Raw genomic sequence first — 19,435 nt, 5'->3', positions numbered from 1 at the left:
TCTATCACAAACATTAAGGATCAACTGGCCATGACTACATCAACATGAGCTAGAGCTTAGCTATCACATAATTTTGCTAGCGTGATTCAAACACACTTTGGTCTTTTCATTCCAGAGTAGCACTTGAGAACCCTGATGGATTGGCCTATTCATTCCCACTTGAATTGCCTTTATTCCTCACACACTCCTTATAGTGCCCAGTGTAAGGTGATCTCATAGCAGAAAGGAGAGAATAGGAGGTGCAGTTATACCTAAAAGGGCAATTTTAAGGTTATTACTGAATGTCTTTGAGGCTGTTGTGGGAAAACACTGCTGGCTTGAATTGCTTGTGTGTCTCAGCATAATGATTTGTGCACTGCTTGCAGATTTGCTCCATCCATCTGGCACTCTGTGTTGAGCACTCCTCCTGAAAACATCAGTAGAAATGATCAATCTAAAAGTCTTTTTTCGGTTGCCATCATTCACTCCGGTAACTTTTCCCTAAACCTATAAGGATGGTGAAGATGAGCATGACAAATATTAGCTAAGTATTTTCTACAGAGTCCCAGATTTTTGTGTCTATTACAAATAATATCACTAAACTCTGTAATCGATGTGATCAAAGGCTCTGAAATTTTTATGCCTATGTTTAAAGATTCATGGATGAGATATACATCTAATTACTAATGGGCATCCATAGGTGGGGAATTCTTTTGGAGAAGTATTCCTTAAGCAATAGCATTCAATAAGACTTCATTAGCATCCTCATTAGAGTTCACGTCAATCATATGACATTACATTAGGACTTGTTTCAACATACTGGACTGTAAACACACCAATACTCTCGTAAACAGAATCAGTCCTGCTTTGTATCTAATCTTACAACCTGTCAATTAGACGCTGTTGTTTGATGCTGCTCTTAGTTATGCTAATCGTAAATTGCTTCTCTCTCTTTTTTTCACCTCACAATGGAAATCCGCTATCCGGTGAGCATTTTCTCGTGCTATCATTTCACCTCGACTGTTCTGAAAAGAACCTTTGATGTTTGTCAGCTGATAAGAACAGACAAATAAACCGGAGCAGATTCATGAAGAGCCTGTATTTCACACACTCTTATGTTTCTTCCACTTCAACCACACAATGTAAGTCTTATCTAAAAAACAGCAACGCTTTATTTAAATAGAAGCTGCGTGCTTGCTGAAGTGCTGACATTTGTTATCTTATCAGCTGTGGTTTCGAAAGAAGACGTAACCGCGTGCCTCTGTGTAATTGCCATTTTGTTGTAGATATCCTTCACACCTTACACCACACTTAGACTTTTGGTGGTTAAAAGTCCAAAATGAAAAAAATTCAAACCATCCACGAATCATATAGTAAGATATTTCACTCCACGTTCCTTTAAGAAGATTAAACTGATTAACAACAGCTTATGATCCGTGACTGACCGGAAGGCTCAGAGTTCTGATCTCAAAGAGCCAAGCAAATATCTCTAACCGTCAACTTTAAAAGTATTGGCACCCAAAATAAAAAATTGTTCTGGGTCCAAGGTAACACTAATTACACCTCAAACCTATAAACATGCATATGGTGCACAAAGTCAATGTTTTGGATATCTCAGTCTCTAAATTAGAACTTTATATAAAAAACTGTGGTCTGGTACCAAAAAAAATGAATCCCTGAGCTAAGAATAAAATGTTCGGTTTGTAGGAATGGTCAAAGATTTTTTATCTAAGTATCTGACATTACTAAATTTATAGGAAGGAATCTATTATATATTAATTGCCACTCTGGTGGCAATATTATGGCAGCTGTCTGTAAGTCTAAATGTTTTACATAGTCACAACACTATCAATAGTATGTGTCTATCTCTGTAGTATGTTTTTTTTTCACCAATGCCATCATTTGGAATAAGACCTTTGCTGCCCCGATTCATGATGTAAATCCTGTCCTGCATTTCCATAAACGTGAAATCGTGCTTTGAGGTGTTACCGCCATATCAGTCTCATTTACACAGTCAGGAAGTGCTCTCTTCACATCACAGATTGATAGCTGATTGGCTCACCATCGTTCCATCGATATGGTTCATGTGGGACGAACGACCTCGGTTGACCCCTGGCTCATTAAAATGAATCCCATCCAACAGTCAGTTGAGTGAGTCAGTTTTTCCACTAGAGCTGGCTGAGAGTTTCTCTGTAAGGAGGTTTATGTTACCTACAGTTGTTGCCCAGTCTATAAATATACCAAAGTATTACACATGCAGAGCATTTCTTAGGAACGCTTTACTCATTATTATTATTATTATTATTATTATTATTATTATTATTATTATTATTATTATTATTAAAGGTGCAGTTTGTAATTTAAGAATTTATCTTACTTGCACATTTATTTACCGACAAAAATTAAAACATTAAATTCAATTCACTTACATTCATATTCACTCAGTTGCTTGTGTGACTAAAAGTGGTACAAAATCACAACAGTGTACAGCTACAAAGTGCTTACACTTCCTGCGCAGAAATCAAGCCCTGCCCTGCCGGTCCACATTGACTCCAGTGTCACTCAGAAGTGATGGAGTTGAGAAGATCATCCTGATTTTTTAACTGCCTGTGTCGTCTTTACACAGTAGTCATTATTTATTTATTTATTTATTTATTTATTTATTTATTTATTTATTTATTTATTTATTTATTTATTTATTTATTGGTAAGACCAGCTTAAGTTTGTGATTGTAAAACACTTATCGATATAATTCTTTGAATATAGATAATATATTGTATTATATTGACTCCAGTCTTAATCAGTAATAACCGATATGTCACACACAGACATACAGACAGTTCATATACACTTACAGTACCATCATTTTTTCTGTATTGCTTTCATCTGTTTTTTTTTTGTGTGTATCTGTGAACGCCAGACATCAGCAATACACTCACAGCTATAAACTAGCAGAATCCTGACCCATGTGGTCTCTGTTGAAAGAAAACATATGCTATTTCATTATAGACCCTTTAGCTATTAACTTTTTAGGAAGGTCAGCTGGACCATATGTGTTGACTCTGGAGAACATGCTGAGCGTTCAGTCACTACTCGCTTCAATTACTGCATTCACACACACACACACACACACACACACACACACACACACACACACACACACACACACACACACACACACACACACACACACACACACACAATACCACAGTGTACCACAAAGTGCATGGTTCCTTAATAAAAATAGGACCAGGGTTTGCTGATACAAATAAATAAAAAGACCAGTTATTGATACTTATTTATTTAATTTAATGATTCGATTTATTCTATTTGACTCATTGCTTTGATTAATTTGACTCACCAATCAGAGTGACCTATTTCCGGTAAATATTTGGATGTTATGTGTCCGGATGTGCTGAGATACAAATTGCCTTGTTGTATATGCTTGATAAGATTGTTGCCGTGTTTAATTTGGTGCATATGTCTGTGAAAACGTATGAAAAGGTCTTGTGAATCATTTCGTTTAAAAGAGTCATTTAAAAATAAAAAGCAGTCAACAAATCACTGCTGTACTGCGTAGGACAGGAGCACGGATTCTAGATCAGTTTTGCTTTATTGTCCCTAATTGTTTGGTGTGACTCAACAATATAAATAGTGATTAGGAAATAAAGCCTCGGTGCTTTGACGTAATGATTAGATACGATTGTTAAGACTTCACTTCGGCAGTGTGAAAAAGTATTAACGTTGTTAATCTTAACTGCATCAATCATTAGTATTACATTTCCTCCAGTATGTTTTACTGGGGTGAGATCTGCTGAGAGATCTGCTGGCCACATGCTGAGATACTTTCACATGAGTTAAACATCGTAAAGTAGATGTTTCACTGGGGAAAAGCTCATAAAACTACTAAAGTAATGAAATAATTAGATCTACAGGGTTTTTTCTGAATTATAGTAACATATGTGTTGTAAGTTCAAGGGGTCTCTGTTCAATATAATGGTCTAGGATATGATGAAGCAAAGCTAAATGCAGTGCCTTCAATGTCTAATTTTGTGTGTGTGTGTGTGTGTGTGTGTGTGTGTGTGTGTGTGTGTGTGTGTGTGTGTGTGTGTGTGTGTGTGTGTGTGTGTGTGTGTGTGTGTGTGTGTGTGTGTGTGTGCATGTTTGTGTGTGTGTGTGTGTGTGTGTGTGTGTGTGAGAGAGAGAGAGAGAGAGAGAGAGAGAGAGAGAGAGAGAGAGAGAGACAGACAGAGAATAAGAGAGACAAAGAGAGAGAGACTGAGACAGAGACAAACAGAGAAAGAGAGAGAGAGAAAGAGAGAGACAGACAGAGAGACAGACAGAGACATACAAAGGGAGAGACATAGAGACAGAGAGAGAGAAAAACAGAGAGAGAGAGACAGAGAGAGAGAGAGAGAGAGAGAGAGAGAGAGATAGAGAGAGAGATGTGTTTGTTTAGTGAGACCCTGAAAAATATAAAGATAGGATGGAGGAGAAAGTCAAGAGTCAAGTCAAGTCAAGTCAAGAAGCTTTTATTGTCATTTCAACCATATATAGCTGTTGCAGTACACAGAGAAACAGCTGTTAAGGAACTTTCACTGATGAACAACCCTCGTAACATCATGAGCAGATCTGGTAACATACTCATAACAGTTAAAGACATAAATAAAGAAAGAACGAACCACACACAATGTTCCTTTGACCCCAAAAATCATAACATTTTTAGTGTCTCATGTACAAGGTCATGTTTACCTGATCTAACCCTTATTATTATATTATTATAACCCTTTAAATATAATTTAAATACATCCCAATATTATTGAAATAAATTTTGATGTGTTTAGTATTTATTATTTAATCCTGATGGACTTTTCAGACTACCGTGTAAAGATTTAGACGTGATATTAAACTACTGTAATAAGCTTTCCTTTCAAAATACATTAGTCTTCTGCTACAAACCTGTCTATATTTTACATACAGCTTCATCAGCATAAAAATGTGTACATTTCGTTTTGGACTGAACTGTGACTGTGGATCAGTGATATAACTGAGCATCTGTTTGTAGCTGACGGTGCAGCTGTAACAGTAAGACGTAACAACATGAGGGAGGAAAAGCCAAACATATAAGGCAGTCTAGTAATGCTGATTAAGGGACAAAACCAAAACAGAAGCACTCTCTCTCTCTCTCTCTCTCTCTCTCTCTCTCTCTCTCTCTCTCTCACACACACACACACACACACACACACACACACACACACACACACACACACACACACACATGCTTCCTCGCTCGATCTCTCTCTCTCTCTCTCTCTCTCTCTCTCTCTCTCTCTCTCTCTCTCTCTCACACACACACACTCTTCCTCGCTCGATCTCTCTCTCTCTCTCTCTCTCTCTCTCTCTCTCACACACACACACACACACACACACACACACTCTTCCTCGCTCGATCTCTCTCTCACACACGCACACACACTCTTCCTCGCTCGATCTCTCTCTCTCTCACACACACACAAAAACACACACACACAGAAACACACACACACACACACACACTCACAAACAAACACACACACACACAGAAACACACACACACACACACACACACTCACACACAAACACACACACACACATATACCTTCACATACCCCCATGTGATCCAACACCATTTTATCTGCCAAGATGATAACATAACATTATTTACATGATTTTATGATACAAAATCTCTCTCTCTCTCTCTCTCTCTCTCTCTCTCTCTCTCTCTCTCTCTCTCTCTCTCTCTCTCTTTATGTCTCTCTCCCTTTCTCTGTCTCTCTCTCTCTCTCTCTCTCTCTCTCTATCTCACACACACACACACACACACACACACACACACACACACACACACACACACACACACACACACACACACACACACACACACACACACACACACACACACACACACACACACACACACACACACACACACACACATACCTTCACACGCCCCCATGTGATCCTACACCATTTTATCTGCCAAGATGATAATATAATAACATTATTTACATGATTTTATGATACAAAATCAATATTTGTACTGATTCACAAAATCACATATTTTTGTATGTTATCAGAATTATTGATGGTATTATTTGTAAATGAATCACGGACAATATTAATGATTCCGAAAAATGACTCACATAGAACTGAATCGGCTCACTGCTATGAACAAATCAAAATGTAATGGCTACAATTACAGTTGGAACAATAGAAATGTAGGTCTTAAGAAAAAAAATGTTGTTAGCAAAACCATAAACATTTAGCGATTTAAACAAGTTTATTAATCAAAATTAATATGATTAAATAAAGTTGGCTACGCATTTTAGACTGATGACAAAGTTGATTCAAATCAAAGCTTGTCACTTATAATTTTATTCTTATAAATTTTTTTAAAGGTAGGTAGTTTATTTTGCTACTTGCTTTGTGATCTTTATGACCTTTTTATTATTCACTTGATACAACAAATGACGTTTTTATGTTTCTCAAGCTTTCAAAAACTGAGACCTGTATAATTGTGCCCCCTGGTGGTCAAATTAACATACAACAAAGCAAGCCAGCTTTTCTGAGAGTGGCTTGCTCAATTAATATTATTTTAGATAGATAGATAGATAGATAGATAGATAGATAGATAGATAGATAGATAGATAGATAGATAGATAGATAGATAGATAGATAGATAGATAGATAGATAGATAGATAGATAGATAGATAGATAGATAGATAGATAGATATAGCTGGTCCTCTTGCAGAGAAATTGTAAAAAGCATAAACTCCTCTGTCCTGATGATGATGATGATGATGATGATGATGATGTTCAAAGTTCAAAGAGCATCCTTCTATAAATTTCTTAGAATTTCAATAATTACACATTTCTCCTAAACAACATCGTGTTTATTATTAGTCTTAAACTGTGTCCAGCATCGAGCGTACATGTCCCGGTGAATGGATTGTTACTATAGCAACAGTATCCTATAACCGCACTACTATCGAAGGTGCTGATTTAGAAAAGTAATCAACACTTTCTGACTTATCGGATTTGAGAATTCAGCAGTGCTGTGGAATAAGGTGCAGTTGTAAGAGTTTGCACAATGAGATATTAGTAGTACCTGATCAAACACACACACACACACACACACACACACACACACACACACACACACACACACACACACACACACACAGCCTACAATTTTAACCTGGAACGTACTTGAGATTTTAGAGGGCCTGTGATTTTACTAGCTGTGTTAATGAACTTGCTTGAGTTTAAATAGTTGCATATTACACTGCACTAGTTAATGTGATGTAAGCTTGATATTTTCAGCCTGTAGGCCTGCTTGATGTTTCATGCCATCTCAGGCAGTCTACTAAAATCCTAAATGTAGAATTGTAGGTTAACTATTTATATATAGTATTTATCTGTCTGTGAATGAAAAAGAAAAACAGGTCGAGTCTTGTGAGCTGTACCGACTTGCTGTTGTCACACTACGTACCCTAATCCTGAAGGTCTGGCAAGGTTAGCTATCGTTATTAAACCTCATTCGATGAGGCAAGTAACTGCAGCTTATGCATTCAAGGGCAATTAACACGCTCCCTGGACATTTGCTCTCCGCAGCCGTATCCAATACAAGGCGCCCCTCGAGGAGTAGCGTTGGTAGGCGAGGCTGCGTCTGCTAAACTGTTTGAGTGGTAACAAAAGGCAGATTGGTGTGTATGTGTGTGTGGGGACAACAAAGCCTGGAGAAAGAGCCTTGATAGTGGGGGGTGTTTTGTAATTCTGCCCCGGTGCCTCCCCAGAGCCCTGCCATCCCCATCCAGAGCCCCTCAGCTCCATTGGCCACAGCTGCCTGTGTCTTTGTATTCAAGAAGCAAAATGGCCACCTGCATTTCAGTGAGATGAGAAAACAAAGGAACTCGGTGTGAGGAGAATGTAAAGTTTCACCAACAGTAATTTGAAGCGGCTCATGAGCATCTTATGTGTGAAGCAGATTGCTGAGAGTTCATGATCTAAGAAACACAGATAATACAGAACAACAGGAATCATAGTTAGGGGTTGAAACTATGTAGAGTAATCATTTTAACAAGCGATCTTTTTAGTGAATCACACTAACAACGTGAAGGAACTTTATGTTTGACCATCTGCAATACAATATGATATGATGCTAGTCAGGTTATAGGATAATGTTAACTCAGACGCTCCAGATCACAACCACTGCTTTTAAATTGCAAGAGTGGCAGTAAAAGAAAAAACGATATTTGTAATAAAAGCTGTCCCACAACACGATTAGTCCTTCAGTTTGCAAGTATTCTGTCAGTGAAGCTTAAATGGCATATTTACATATTTTATTATGTAAATAAGGCTTTAGGATTCTATTCTGTTTCATTCTATTCTGTCACTGTCTATACTGTCAATATTCTATTCACTCTGTTTTATTCTCTTTTATTCTTCCAGTGAAATGAAGCAGTGTATTTATATATTATAGTGTGTCAATTTGGCCTCAGTATTCTATTCTATTCTGTTCTATTCTATTCTATTCTATTCTATTCTATTCTATTCTATTGTCACTGTGACTTTAGATTCGTGTGACCCATTGATTCTATCGTGGTTTCATAAAGGTTGTTTTTTTATTCTATTTTTACGTCACAGTGGCTTAAGGGTTCTATTCCATTTTATTACACCATTTTATAAGATACACTACATCTTAAATATTGTGTTTAGATTTGATGTTTTTGAGTTATAAGCACCCTGCAGTTCATTTTATAGCCACTAAGCGGCGAAAGAGACTTCTAAGTACCCTGCAGTTCACTTTATAGCCACTAGGCGGCGGAAGAGACTTCGGTCGTGTTTAGATTGAATGTTCTTGCGTTTAAGTTCCCTGCAGTTCACTTTATAGCCACTAGGCGGCTGAGGAGATTTTGCCGCGAACTTTCATATCCCACAATTCATTGCTGAGGCAGCTTCGACGTGCAGCGCGAAAAAAATAAAATGGCGGAAGAGGCGCTGCTGTGCGCCGCACAGATACACATTAACTACGAATAATAAATAAATCATACACACATATATTCATCCTCTGTTTAAAAATCTGTGTCTACGTGTAACCTATTTTTGTACACGTATGAGATCCATTGATATTTCCTCGTAATGCCAATAATTTGCTAATCATTAGCGTGTTTGCTAGTAGCATGCTATCACTAGCTCACTGTTAGCTAATGTAGATCTGAATTGATCCGCAGTGTTTAGCATCAATATGGCTAATCTATTTGATACATAATAGAATCAAATAGAATGTTTTTCCTATAAAGTAGTTGAAACGGTTAAGAAATATGACAGCTCCTCCTTTTCCAGCTATAAACTTGTTCAGATGACTAAGTGGACTAAATGTAATTGGGGAAAAGTTATTTAGTTGCTAAGTTTCTTCAGTAACAAAAGTTTGTTGACAATATTTTTGTAGTTTGTGCAGCAACCCTTCAACAATTCTTAACATATACATCGGTTAACGTCAAATTTTATTTAAAGTTTTAAAGGGTACATTTTTAAAGGTAGATGAAATTGCATGCCCAAGGCGTGTGTGTGTGTAGCCGTAGGGCCTAGGAAACTTTTAAAAAAGTCTAAGTAAATGACATGACACACAGATGAATTACACTGTCTGAGATTTCCCGTGCTTGTGAGCCCTGTGTATTTTGTATAGGCCTAATTAGTATGCTGCTTATTACGCTTTGGAGTTTTTATGAGCCTTCTGTCATTCTCAAATCACAAAAATTACTCCAACCCGCCATGCCGTATGTGGTATATCATGTCATTCTATCTGCTGGCCAACACACACATCAACACACCCCTGTAGACATGACATCAGCATCCCAGGTCAGACAATCGATACACAGTCCACAGAGCCCATTATCGTGGTGGCCGCTCTTCTCAGCACAGGAATTCACACATTTCATTAAAGCAGTGGTGTATGTGCAGAAATCCAGTGATCAGACAGCCTCAAATTGTTAATAGGAAGAAAGAAAAAAAAGGTTAAGCCCCTGCTGCTTAAAAGAAAGTAATTTTTACTAAAGGTCATGACCCAGAGCTATTCAGTCTACACTTCAAATCTGTATTTTAATCCAAGCGATAAGCAGCTCATAACTGTACTAATAACTTGCCACACACAAATTACAACCAATATTACAAGCATTTCAAACTTATTTAATTGAAGATCTAATTTAATTGACCTAAACACTCCTGCGAATTGAAGCACCAAAGGAAACAGAAGTCAAGTACAACTCACAAAATAAAAGTCAGGTTTATTGTTGAACAAATTTCACACACACAGACAGGCCAAGGTAAAACAAATGCAAACAAAAAAACAATAAGAAGTAACTCCTTTTCTTTGGCCTAGCCCTCCCATACAAACAAACTAGTTTATGGTACAACTAAAGTTCATACATAAAATCTGACTGGAATGCTCAGAGTTAAATGGCTGATTTTATAAACGTTTCTGTTTCCAAAGTTTGCGAGACATGGTCAAACAAGTAAAATTTCATAAAGAAGCACCGTTTTGGTCAGAGGAGATCATGATCAAGTGACTGATCCCTTAACAATATGTACAAAAATATAAAATGTAAATAAAAATACAAACAAATCCTCGTCTTGTGAACTTTGTCGTCGTGTTGGGGATCTCAATGGTGGACTGTTCCCTCTAGAAAATTTTGCACTGGGGGTTAGTGGGTGGAACTTTGGGGTGGGGTGACCATGTTTGATTTTTTTTACTTTAATTTTTTTTGAGTCCTTTATGCCACTGGCTCCAACAAACGTGCTGAAGATGAAATCTACACCAGATCAGTAGCAGCCAACAATCCTTTTAATCGTCATCGTCCGTCTTCTGTTTCTTCGGGTCGACCTCCTCCTAGTCAGGACAAAAGCCACAGATTAGAAAAGAGAAACGTGTGGAGAAAACTGAGGAAGCTGAACTTCTAATGCATCCTAACTTGTGCTCAGATATACAGACTCACCTCATCGTCCTCATCGTCTTCATCAGCCCCTCGTTTCGTACCTCCACCCAGTTCATCCTCCTCATCTTCCTCCTCATCTTCATCTCCTACAAAAAGAATATCTATATTAGTCAGACTTGCACTCAATGACAACCAGGTTACGAATAAGAGAGGCATGAATAAGTTAAATCGAGAAGGCTCAAACACCCACCCTCACCGTCTTCCTCCTCATCTTCTTCATCTACTTCATCCTCCTCTTCATCATCAATCTCAGGCTCTCCATTCTCCTCATTTTCCTGTTAACAAACATTTGTTATGGTTAGAAATCACTTTCAGCCTTTTCAGTCAGTCCTTAAATGAATTTTGACTCCAATTAATTATTTTGTATTTGCGGTACCTTTCCATTAGTAGTCTCCTTTCCATTTTCCTTCTCCTCAAGGAGCTTCTTCTCCTTCAAGTCCTGTAAAATGATTAAACAAACATACCCATTAACACGACGCCTTGTTAGAGAAGAATGTCCCGGCTATTTAAAACCATCATTACGTTCAGTGGACTTCAGCCAAGATGGTGAGTGCGTAAAGGGGGCGCAAAAGCGCCCTCTGTGAGGCTGCGCGTAAAAGTGCATCCAGGACCAGGACAATGCCATTGGCTGACAGAGCCTTTCCAGTTGTCAATCATATGGCGCCTAGACCCGCCCATTTAAGAGTTAGATGATTTGTAACCCGACACTTCGGTGTTATCGAGATACCATGGGTATTGTAGTTCGGGCAATTTCGTGAACGCCATATGCTACGAGGACACACCCGTGGAGCAGATTGCAAAAAAAAGGGACAGTCGTTAAGATTCAGGCGAGTCAGGGGTGGGAAAACAAGCTGACTTGGAAGACTTTGAAAGGACAAAGAAGGTCTGGCGCATGGCTCACCCCGTCTTTCTCTCACATCATTTCCGAGATCATAACCCCAAAAATAACGCATCATGCGCCCTCGTGTGCCAAACCGTAGCGCGCGGCCACTATACACACTACCGTCCTATAACAGTGTGGAACAAGTAGTGCGCAGTGAGTGCAAATAGGTTGCGTACTATGTAGTACAGTATGCGGTTTGGTGCACAGCCAGAAGAGCTCGATCCACTCCCCCTCCTTCCTTCCTTCTCTCCCTCCCGCGCGCTTTCACGCTATCTACCGGATTTAGGTCGAGACGAGCAAACTGCAGGCGCTCAGTCACTTTATCCGGCTTTTCACCGAAACGTGGTCATCTAGAAGACCGCAGATGATTCACTACATATACCCCTAAAAGTCCAGAAGCCTTATAGATAACCAAAACAAGCGGAAACTATAAATATAATATTTGGGTGTTTATAAAGGACGAGCGACTACATAAATGACCGCAACGCTATTGTTATTATAAACATCAGTAGTAATATGTATTTCACACCAGCTACCAGCTGTGTGTAAGTCCAGCGATCTGAAACAGTCTTTATTGCAGAGCACTTCGCGTTTATCCGGTCTTGTTACACACCTAAATACAGCCGGGATATAAACTAACAGCACTTAAATAACATGTAAACTCGGAAGTAACAAGATAGCAGATATGAACACACGAGAGAGGAGCGGACTCAACCTAATAAATAAACCGATCCGTAGTCTATTAACAGGCAGAAAGACGGCAAGACGAGTGATTATGAATCGTATATAAATATGATAAAGCATCATATTATTTATTACATAATAGCACCATCACAAACTCCAACCGAAAATAAACTTGTGCATCAAAACGCTTAATCTCAGGATCACAAGAAGGAACATCCGAATAAATAAGTTATAAACCGTAAAAGGGATGTTAAAGTTGTTATAGACGCGGACATCTATAACAGAGGCCTAATGAATCAAACAGCGCGCAAAATTACACGATCACGTCAGTAAGGGGTGAATAAATAGGAAGAAACGTTTACGTGTGTAATAATTATGATAAGAATAAAGCTCCGGCGGCGCGGTGGTCCGGTTCAAAGAGGAACCGAGAACCGACTGTAGCTTATAAACAAAGAGCTCGCGCGCAATGTTGGCGTTAACGAGGCACATTCACGACAATAAGATTCGACAATATTTGTTGATCTGCTTCCAAATTGGTTCGCAAGTGAGTCGGTTTGATGTATCGACGCTGGAACACCGTCTCACGGGGATTTTTGTGTTTTACGGACGTGATGCGCTACCGTGGGTTCACCGTCCGTGTCGCGCGCGCAGAACCGTAACAACGGCAGCGCGTGACGAAATAAAATGAATGAAAAATAAAGATTTATCTCCACTTTCTTGCCTCGTTTCTTACCTTGGCGGAGATTTCCGTCGCGGAATCTACCTTGGTGTCTGCCATGGTTTTATACTGACTAATAATATAAATAACGTAAGAAAAAAAAACACTGGAATAAATCCGACTCGCTCGCGTTGATCCTGGATCAGTTTAAGCTCTTTATTTATATAGCGCTTCTAAGCTAATGCCGTCGGCATGCGATGTACCAGGCTTTAATATAGATTTGTGGGCGTGGTCATAGAAACAAGGGCCGGACACCTGGATGTGATTGGCTTGTGCGTCGGATAGAGGCGTGGCTTACTACGCCATAAGAGTGGAACAATGGCTAGCGTTTTTAAACGGAAAAAAAAGGACACGCCTCCTGATACGAACCGCTAATTCAACTGAACAAGAGGAAGAAGAAAAAGAAGATAAAGATAAAGACACACCCCCTGCTAAAAAAAAAAAAAAAAAAAAGAAGGGAAGGGAAAGAAAAAACCCCTCTGTACTATGCATGTAGAACGTAGACTATATGTATTTAATAATCACCGGCGGATCTTTAGATTAGAGGCGTGTTAATAAAAATGAGACGCTTCACCGAGCGAAACACACCGCTTTTGGTGTGACGCGAAAACCAGATTGATCCGGTTTGGTAGGTTTAATAAGTTGAATCAGGTGTTAGAGCGGGAAAACGCGGTGAAAAGGAAACTCAGGAGCAGGATTTCAAAAAAAAAAAAAAAAAAAGGAACACACAGATAAAGAAGTAGGTTTTAGATAAACGGTCTATATTAATTCTCCTCCCTTTCACGTCATCTTGCTTTAAAAAAATAAGGCCGACTAAAGAAAAGGGACAAAACTTTTTTTTTCCGGATTCGTCTTTTTCTGTGTTTAATTACTTCGCCAACACGGAAATTCCAAGCCAATTGTTTTGATGAGTCTTAGTCTGACATGAAGGTGATAAAATCCCGTGAGTGTGATGTCGGGGTCAGTAAACACGGTGAAGCTTTATAACAAGCCGTAAGTGGGTTATTAGGTTATAAATCCTTCACGAAGCCTTTCTTTTTCTTTACTAGATTAATTACAGATCTTTAGAACAAAAGCAAACGCGTCAGGCGACGTACAAAACAAGCAAGAAGAAGAAGAAGAGGAGGAGGTGGAGGATGAAGGGGGGGTGGATGGTGTTCATGGACTAATTCATCATAACCTACATTTAAATTTTTACTTTGATGACGACGAACATTTGCAGCCAGACGAAGCCGATTGGTTCGTTCGAGGCACAGAACCCTCGCATCACGCCCTCCGAGAAAGCTATTGGTCGCGCAGAGTGTCAGTCAAACGATGCTCGCGCGCGGTACGAGGGAAATCCCGGACGTGGATAAGCACAAGCTTGAACACGGATGCGAATTTGAATTATGTTGTGTTTAACACATTTCAGGTTTAATTTAAGGTTTTAGCAAGGCGCACAAAGTGACAAGAGCTTCCACTTGTGTTGTACCAGTAACAAATGTTTAGAAAAGTCATTATCAAAGGCAAATCAAACGTTCAAAAATGAAAGGAATAAAATATTATTGTTCAGGAAAAGGGGAAAAGAGAAAGTTTTACATCAATGCAGAGCACTTAAATGTGAGATGTGTATTTATAAAGCATTATTAAACCACAAACATGTTCATTGATAACAGAAATACTGCATTTCTTTTGATTACTTTACATCAGCTTTCTTTAATTTGTCTATCAAATTAATAAGGTTAGTCATTGTATAAACTGAAAAGCAAAATAGTCAGTATATTAACTGTCATCTCGTTTAGATAATAGTGTATTTATTTGCCAATTTTTTTTTCCCAAAATAGACTGCTTCATCAAAATCATGTAACCCAGCAGGATGATTGGCATCTCTAAATTGAATGTAGTGTGTTTTGTGTGTGTGTGTGTGTGTGTGTGTGTGTGTGTGTGTGTGTGTGTGTGTGTGTGTGTGTGTGTGTGTGTGTGTGTGTTGCCGCCTAAAGGTTGGCACCCTGTCCAGGGAGTCCCCAGCCTTGTGCCCCGAGTCCCCTGGGATAGGCTCCAGGTTATCTCAGATCCTGTGTAGAATAAACAATAAAGAAGATGGATGTATGTTCAGGTCGTGCTGATGTGGCGTCATGAGGGAAAAGTAATAAAATGACAGATTTTTGTAAATTCTGTTGGTATTAAATCCAAAGACATGGCACGTCTTGAAGCTGGAACAACATATAGCTCATTGGGCTATTAGTTGGGGTGTTGCAGTGTAGTAATGATGGTGCTAGGTTGTGTAGTAATGCCATTTTAATCATTAACTTCACTGTTCAGTTAAAAAGAAAATCTGCTGTTTACTTTATCTGTCTGTCTTTAAAGCTGCAGAGGAGGGTTTTAAGCTAAAAAAGCGTTAGGAGGTCACGGCAAGGACAGAATTATTTAGAGAATGTGAGTCACAAACCTCTGTAGCGTTGCTGTTTTTTTTCTAAATCTTTTAGTTTAATCTCTTCAGTATTAAAAAAGACGGTTACTTTATAGAAGTGTGCCAGGTGGAGAGCCTTATACCCTTAACACGAAGCCCAAGCGCTGCTCCACATTTTCCCCGGCACCCTCTGATCTGGCCAGGGGGAAGATTGTGTGTCGCTGTATGCAGCAGATACACACAAACACTTCCTCATGAGTAGCCAGAGAGGGTTTGTGCATGTAAGGACCTGCCAGAGGAGGAGAGATGGAGACATGGAATCCAATGAGCACTGCTTTTTATGCAAGAATCCACTCATAGCCAGGAGGGTTTTGGAAGACTTCATGATCAAATAGCTGCTTCTGCAAACCTCCAGATTCTGGATAATTGCATCTTTCATTACATGGTATCTAGAACAACCCCCCAAATTTTTTTTGTCAAATACTAATTGTGTAAATTTGTTCTTAATCATAATTATTCATGTTTATTAACAACACAAGACTATTTGTGTTATAACAGAGTTACAACATAGAAATGGCCAAATTTAGATGGGTAAAGGCTCCTCAGTAATCCAACAGAAAAGAGCAGGAATATTGTTGATGGTCTCTGGTTGGGAGAGACAACTTAACTCTGTCACCTGTCAATCAGAGCAACACTAGACAACTGGGGGCGTCTCGGGAACTCATGTATGAGGAAGAGGGCAAATAGTAGCTTCCTTTGCACTTGTTATGCTGCCCTGTGTTGCAGTTTGAGTCTCAGGCAGGGTCGTAGGCTACCTTCTTGATTTTTAAAACAAATCATTAAACACTTAAATATCACCAGAGTCAAACAAACCACATATATTCAGTAGAACTACAAGTTAAAACCCATTCACATAAGTAATCGCTGAGAGATTTCAGGATATATGACATAATTTTTAGTAAAGGAACATAATGAGCATTGATGTGCTCTTTTTGTGGTGCATTGTCAGATTTTTTAGGGACTAAATGTTCCAGTGCACTGGAAGGATTTTGTGATTGAGATACAGCCCTTGAAATAACCCTGAACAATGCACTGACTAGAGAATTATGGAGATGTATGAGATACATCCTAAGTTTCCGTTAAACCCAATGCATTGTGAATGTAAATGTCTTCTTCCATCACTATTTGTTTGAAGGCCAGGATGAAGTGAATAAACAGGTGGGAACAGGCCCCTGATCGGCTGGAGTGAAAACCTCCAGTCACACTGGCACTTTGAGGATCAGACTGGACACTGGTGTTTGGGGACAGAATGTGAGAGTAGAGATAAGAGACACAGACAAAACCACATTAGATGCACAGGGAAGGAGAAGGTCCTTCTCCACTATCTGAAATTCTGAGTGGAATAAAAAAGTATGATTCTGATTCCTGACTAATGAAGTTATTGTGCCGTTTTTATGTTTCCTCTACAGGTTAATCCACATGTACAGACTAAATAAATGTCATGTCAGACATGTCTGCAAAAATATTAATTATTCATCATCATCACCATGATCATCATCATGAGACCTGCTAGCAATGCCTGCTGGCATAAAACAAAAGATAATTACATTTACATAATAATTACATTGTTTTTTTCTCCTCTTTCCTTTAACCCATACAGTATCAGCCTGTAGAGAATATAGATGGTGTTCCCTCTAGTGGGAAGTGCACACTACAGCAACTACCTCTTAATCATGGCCAGAATCAGTCTTGGGTGGAGAACTATAACACTGTAAAACAACATCATGTTAATAAAAAAATAAAAAAATAAAAAAGAATGAACCACAAGGATAAATTCCATCATCAGTATACAACAGTTTGTGGAATCAAATTGGAATAAATGTAGCTTAATATGTTTATATAAAAATCAGATTTTTAAAATTCCTTGTGGTTTATTATATGTGTGATAATTCAGACAAATCAACAAATATGAATATATGATGAAAAGTTTTTATTAACTTAATTTAACTTAACTTAATTAAAAAATATATATATTTAATTATATAATTTATATAAGCAGAAAATACCACTTTTATTTATCCTTGTTTTTAAATAATCTAAATATTTAAGCATATATTAATATTTGAGCATATTTAAAGGGCATGTGCGCTGTGTCAATTTTTATATACAGAAATCTGTTATTTTATTTTGCTATTTATTAAAATAATCAGTGACATGACGATGTGAGGCAAGCAAGTGGATTATATTCCAATAATGGCCTATCCAGTCTGTTTTATTCTTCTTTTGCAACTGCAATTTGCTAAATCAGCCATTTACAGTTACAGTTTAGTAAATATATATATATATAAAGCTATACAAAGCAGTTACAAAGCACTTACAGTGGAGACTCTCTTAGTAAAAGTGAAATAAACCCAGGCTTCGTACAGAAGACTTACAGTGAAATGAAATAAACTCCTTACAGAATACATCATCATCATGTCAACACACAACTGTACATCTTGTGCAAGAAACAGACTAGTATTAGCCCAAGCACATTAATAAAAACCTGTGATTTGCATCTGCATTACTGTCAAAGCCACTGATAAAGAACATGAATCAGCATTAAGAGATCCACTGTGATTTTATTATTAAAGTAGTTAAACTCCCCAGACAAATATTTAATTTCTAAGTTTATTAGTAAATATTTTTCAATAGAAGGATATTTGTGATTTGTTATAATAGAACGTTGGTCACATGCTCCCTGGTGTATATTTAATAAAGGGAAAGCCCCAAGGAAAATAAGGACGCATTGTTATGTGCTGTGAAGCACGTTGTGAGAAGCTCATCTGGAAGCAGTCCGTAGGATGCAAGGAGTAATCCACGCTCTGCGTTTGCAATGCTGATGACAAATGACATATACATAATTTAGCTCTGTTAGAAATTGAAAATCCTTGTGTAAACTCATCTCTGTCTTTGTGTAGGATCTGTGAGATGATATAACAACATGCTGCATCTGAAGCACTTGTTTTTACATGAATCTGTGCAACCAGGTATGAATTACTACAAATGGCATCCGCTGGATTGAACGTGAGGATTTGAAAAGAGAAATTCTAATCGAGCTCCTAAAAAAAACAAAAAAGCAAGGCTTTCTGTCGTCCCTGCCGGGAGTGTGAAGTCATAAATTAGGCATGATGCTCTCCGTGAAATGAGAACAGGCGTGAGTGATGGAGGGACAAAGAAATGTTGACACTTTTTAGTAAGTGGGAGTGGTTTTAGCACATTGTATATTTATAACATATAGTTTTAGAGATTTTTTTACATATATATATACAGAGCTTCCTCTGCTTTTAATAGCTTCCAACAGCTCGCATTTACAGTGTTTTAAAATTAAAACGCAGTCCCTCTGTCCTTCTTTGAACAGATTTTTAAAGGATCTTATCTAAAAAGGAAACCCCTCTGTTTTAAGGGTCTACATTACATTTTAAAATGTAGACAAGCCAAAGTACCTTACAGGGTGCAAGATAGAGCGTTTACATTCTAAATTTAATTTACAGTAAACTTTTAACACTAAAATAAACTCCACACACATTTGTATCTTTGTAGAAACAAATGAAATAGAATAAGATTATTTAGAGTAAGACTATTCCAGTATGTCAAGATTGAAAGGAGTAAAATGAATGAAATCAATTAATAATCATTACCTGAAATATTTCCTGAATGAGTCAGTATTCAATATATTTGTCCATATGCCAAATTCTAAATTTCCAAT

The 19,435-nt window shown here is 38.1% G+C and overlaps 1 protein-coding gene and 1 long non-coding RNA gene across 3 annotated transcripts; one reads left to right on the top strand and one right to left on the bottom strand.

The window, feature by feature from the left end:
* Window positions 1-10,285: 10,285 nt before the first annotated feature.
* Window positions 10,286-13,496, bottom strand: ptmab (prothymosin alpha b). 2 transcript variants are annotated; one of them, XM_027158313.2, is made up of 5 exons: window positions 13,314-13,496; window positions 11,390-11,452; window positions 11,210-11,288; window positions 11,014-11,099; window positions 10,286-10,907 (listed from the first exon to the last, which is right to left on the bottom strand). In XM_027158313.2, the coding sequence occupies exons 1-5, from the start codon at window positions 13,356-13,358 to the stop codon at window positions 10,863-10,865; spliced, it is 318 nt and encodes a 105-aa protein (XP_027014114.1). In that variant the 5' UTR covers window positions 13,359-13,496; the 3' UTR covers window positions 10,286-10,862. The 2 variants fall into 2 exon arrangements, with proteins under 2 accessions (XP_027014114.1, XP_027014113.1); XM_027158312.2 differs by having other exon boundaries at window positions 11,204-11,288; window positions 13,314-13,495.
* Window positions 13,497-13,749: 253 nt separating this feature from the next.
* LOC125139940 lies at window positions 13,750-14,409 on the top strand. Its single transcript, XR_007139105.1, has 2 exons — window positions 13,750-14,258; window positions 14,348-14,409. It is a non-coding gene; the product is annotated as an uncharacterized LOC125139940 (long non-coding RNA).
* Window positions 14,410-19,435: the final 5,026 nt, after the last annotated feature.

Source organism: Tachysurus fulvidraco, chromosome 22 (assembly GCF_022655615.1).
Source record: "Tachysurus fulvidraco isolate hzauxx_2018 chromosome 22, HZAU_PFXX_2.0, whole genome shotgun sequence".
Lineage (NCBI taxonomy): Eukaryota > Metazoa > Chordata > Actinopteri > Siluriformes > Bagridae > Tachysurus > Tachysurus fulvidraco.
The sequence above is the reverse complement of the archived record's forward strand: the minus strand, read 5'-3'. Positions and strand labels throughout refer to the sequence as shown.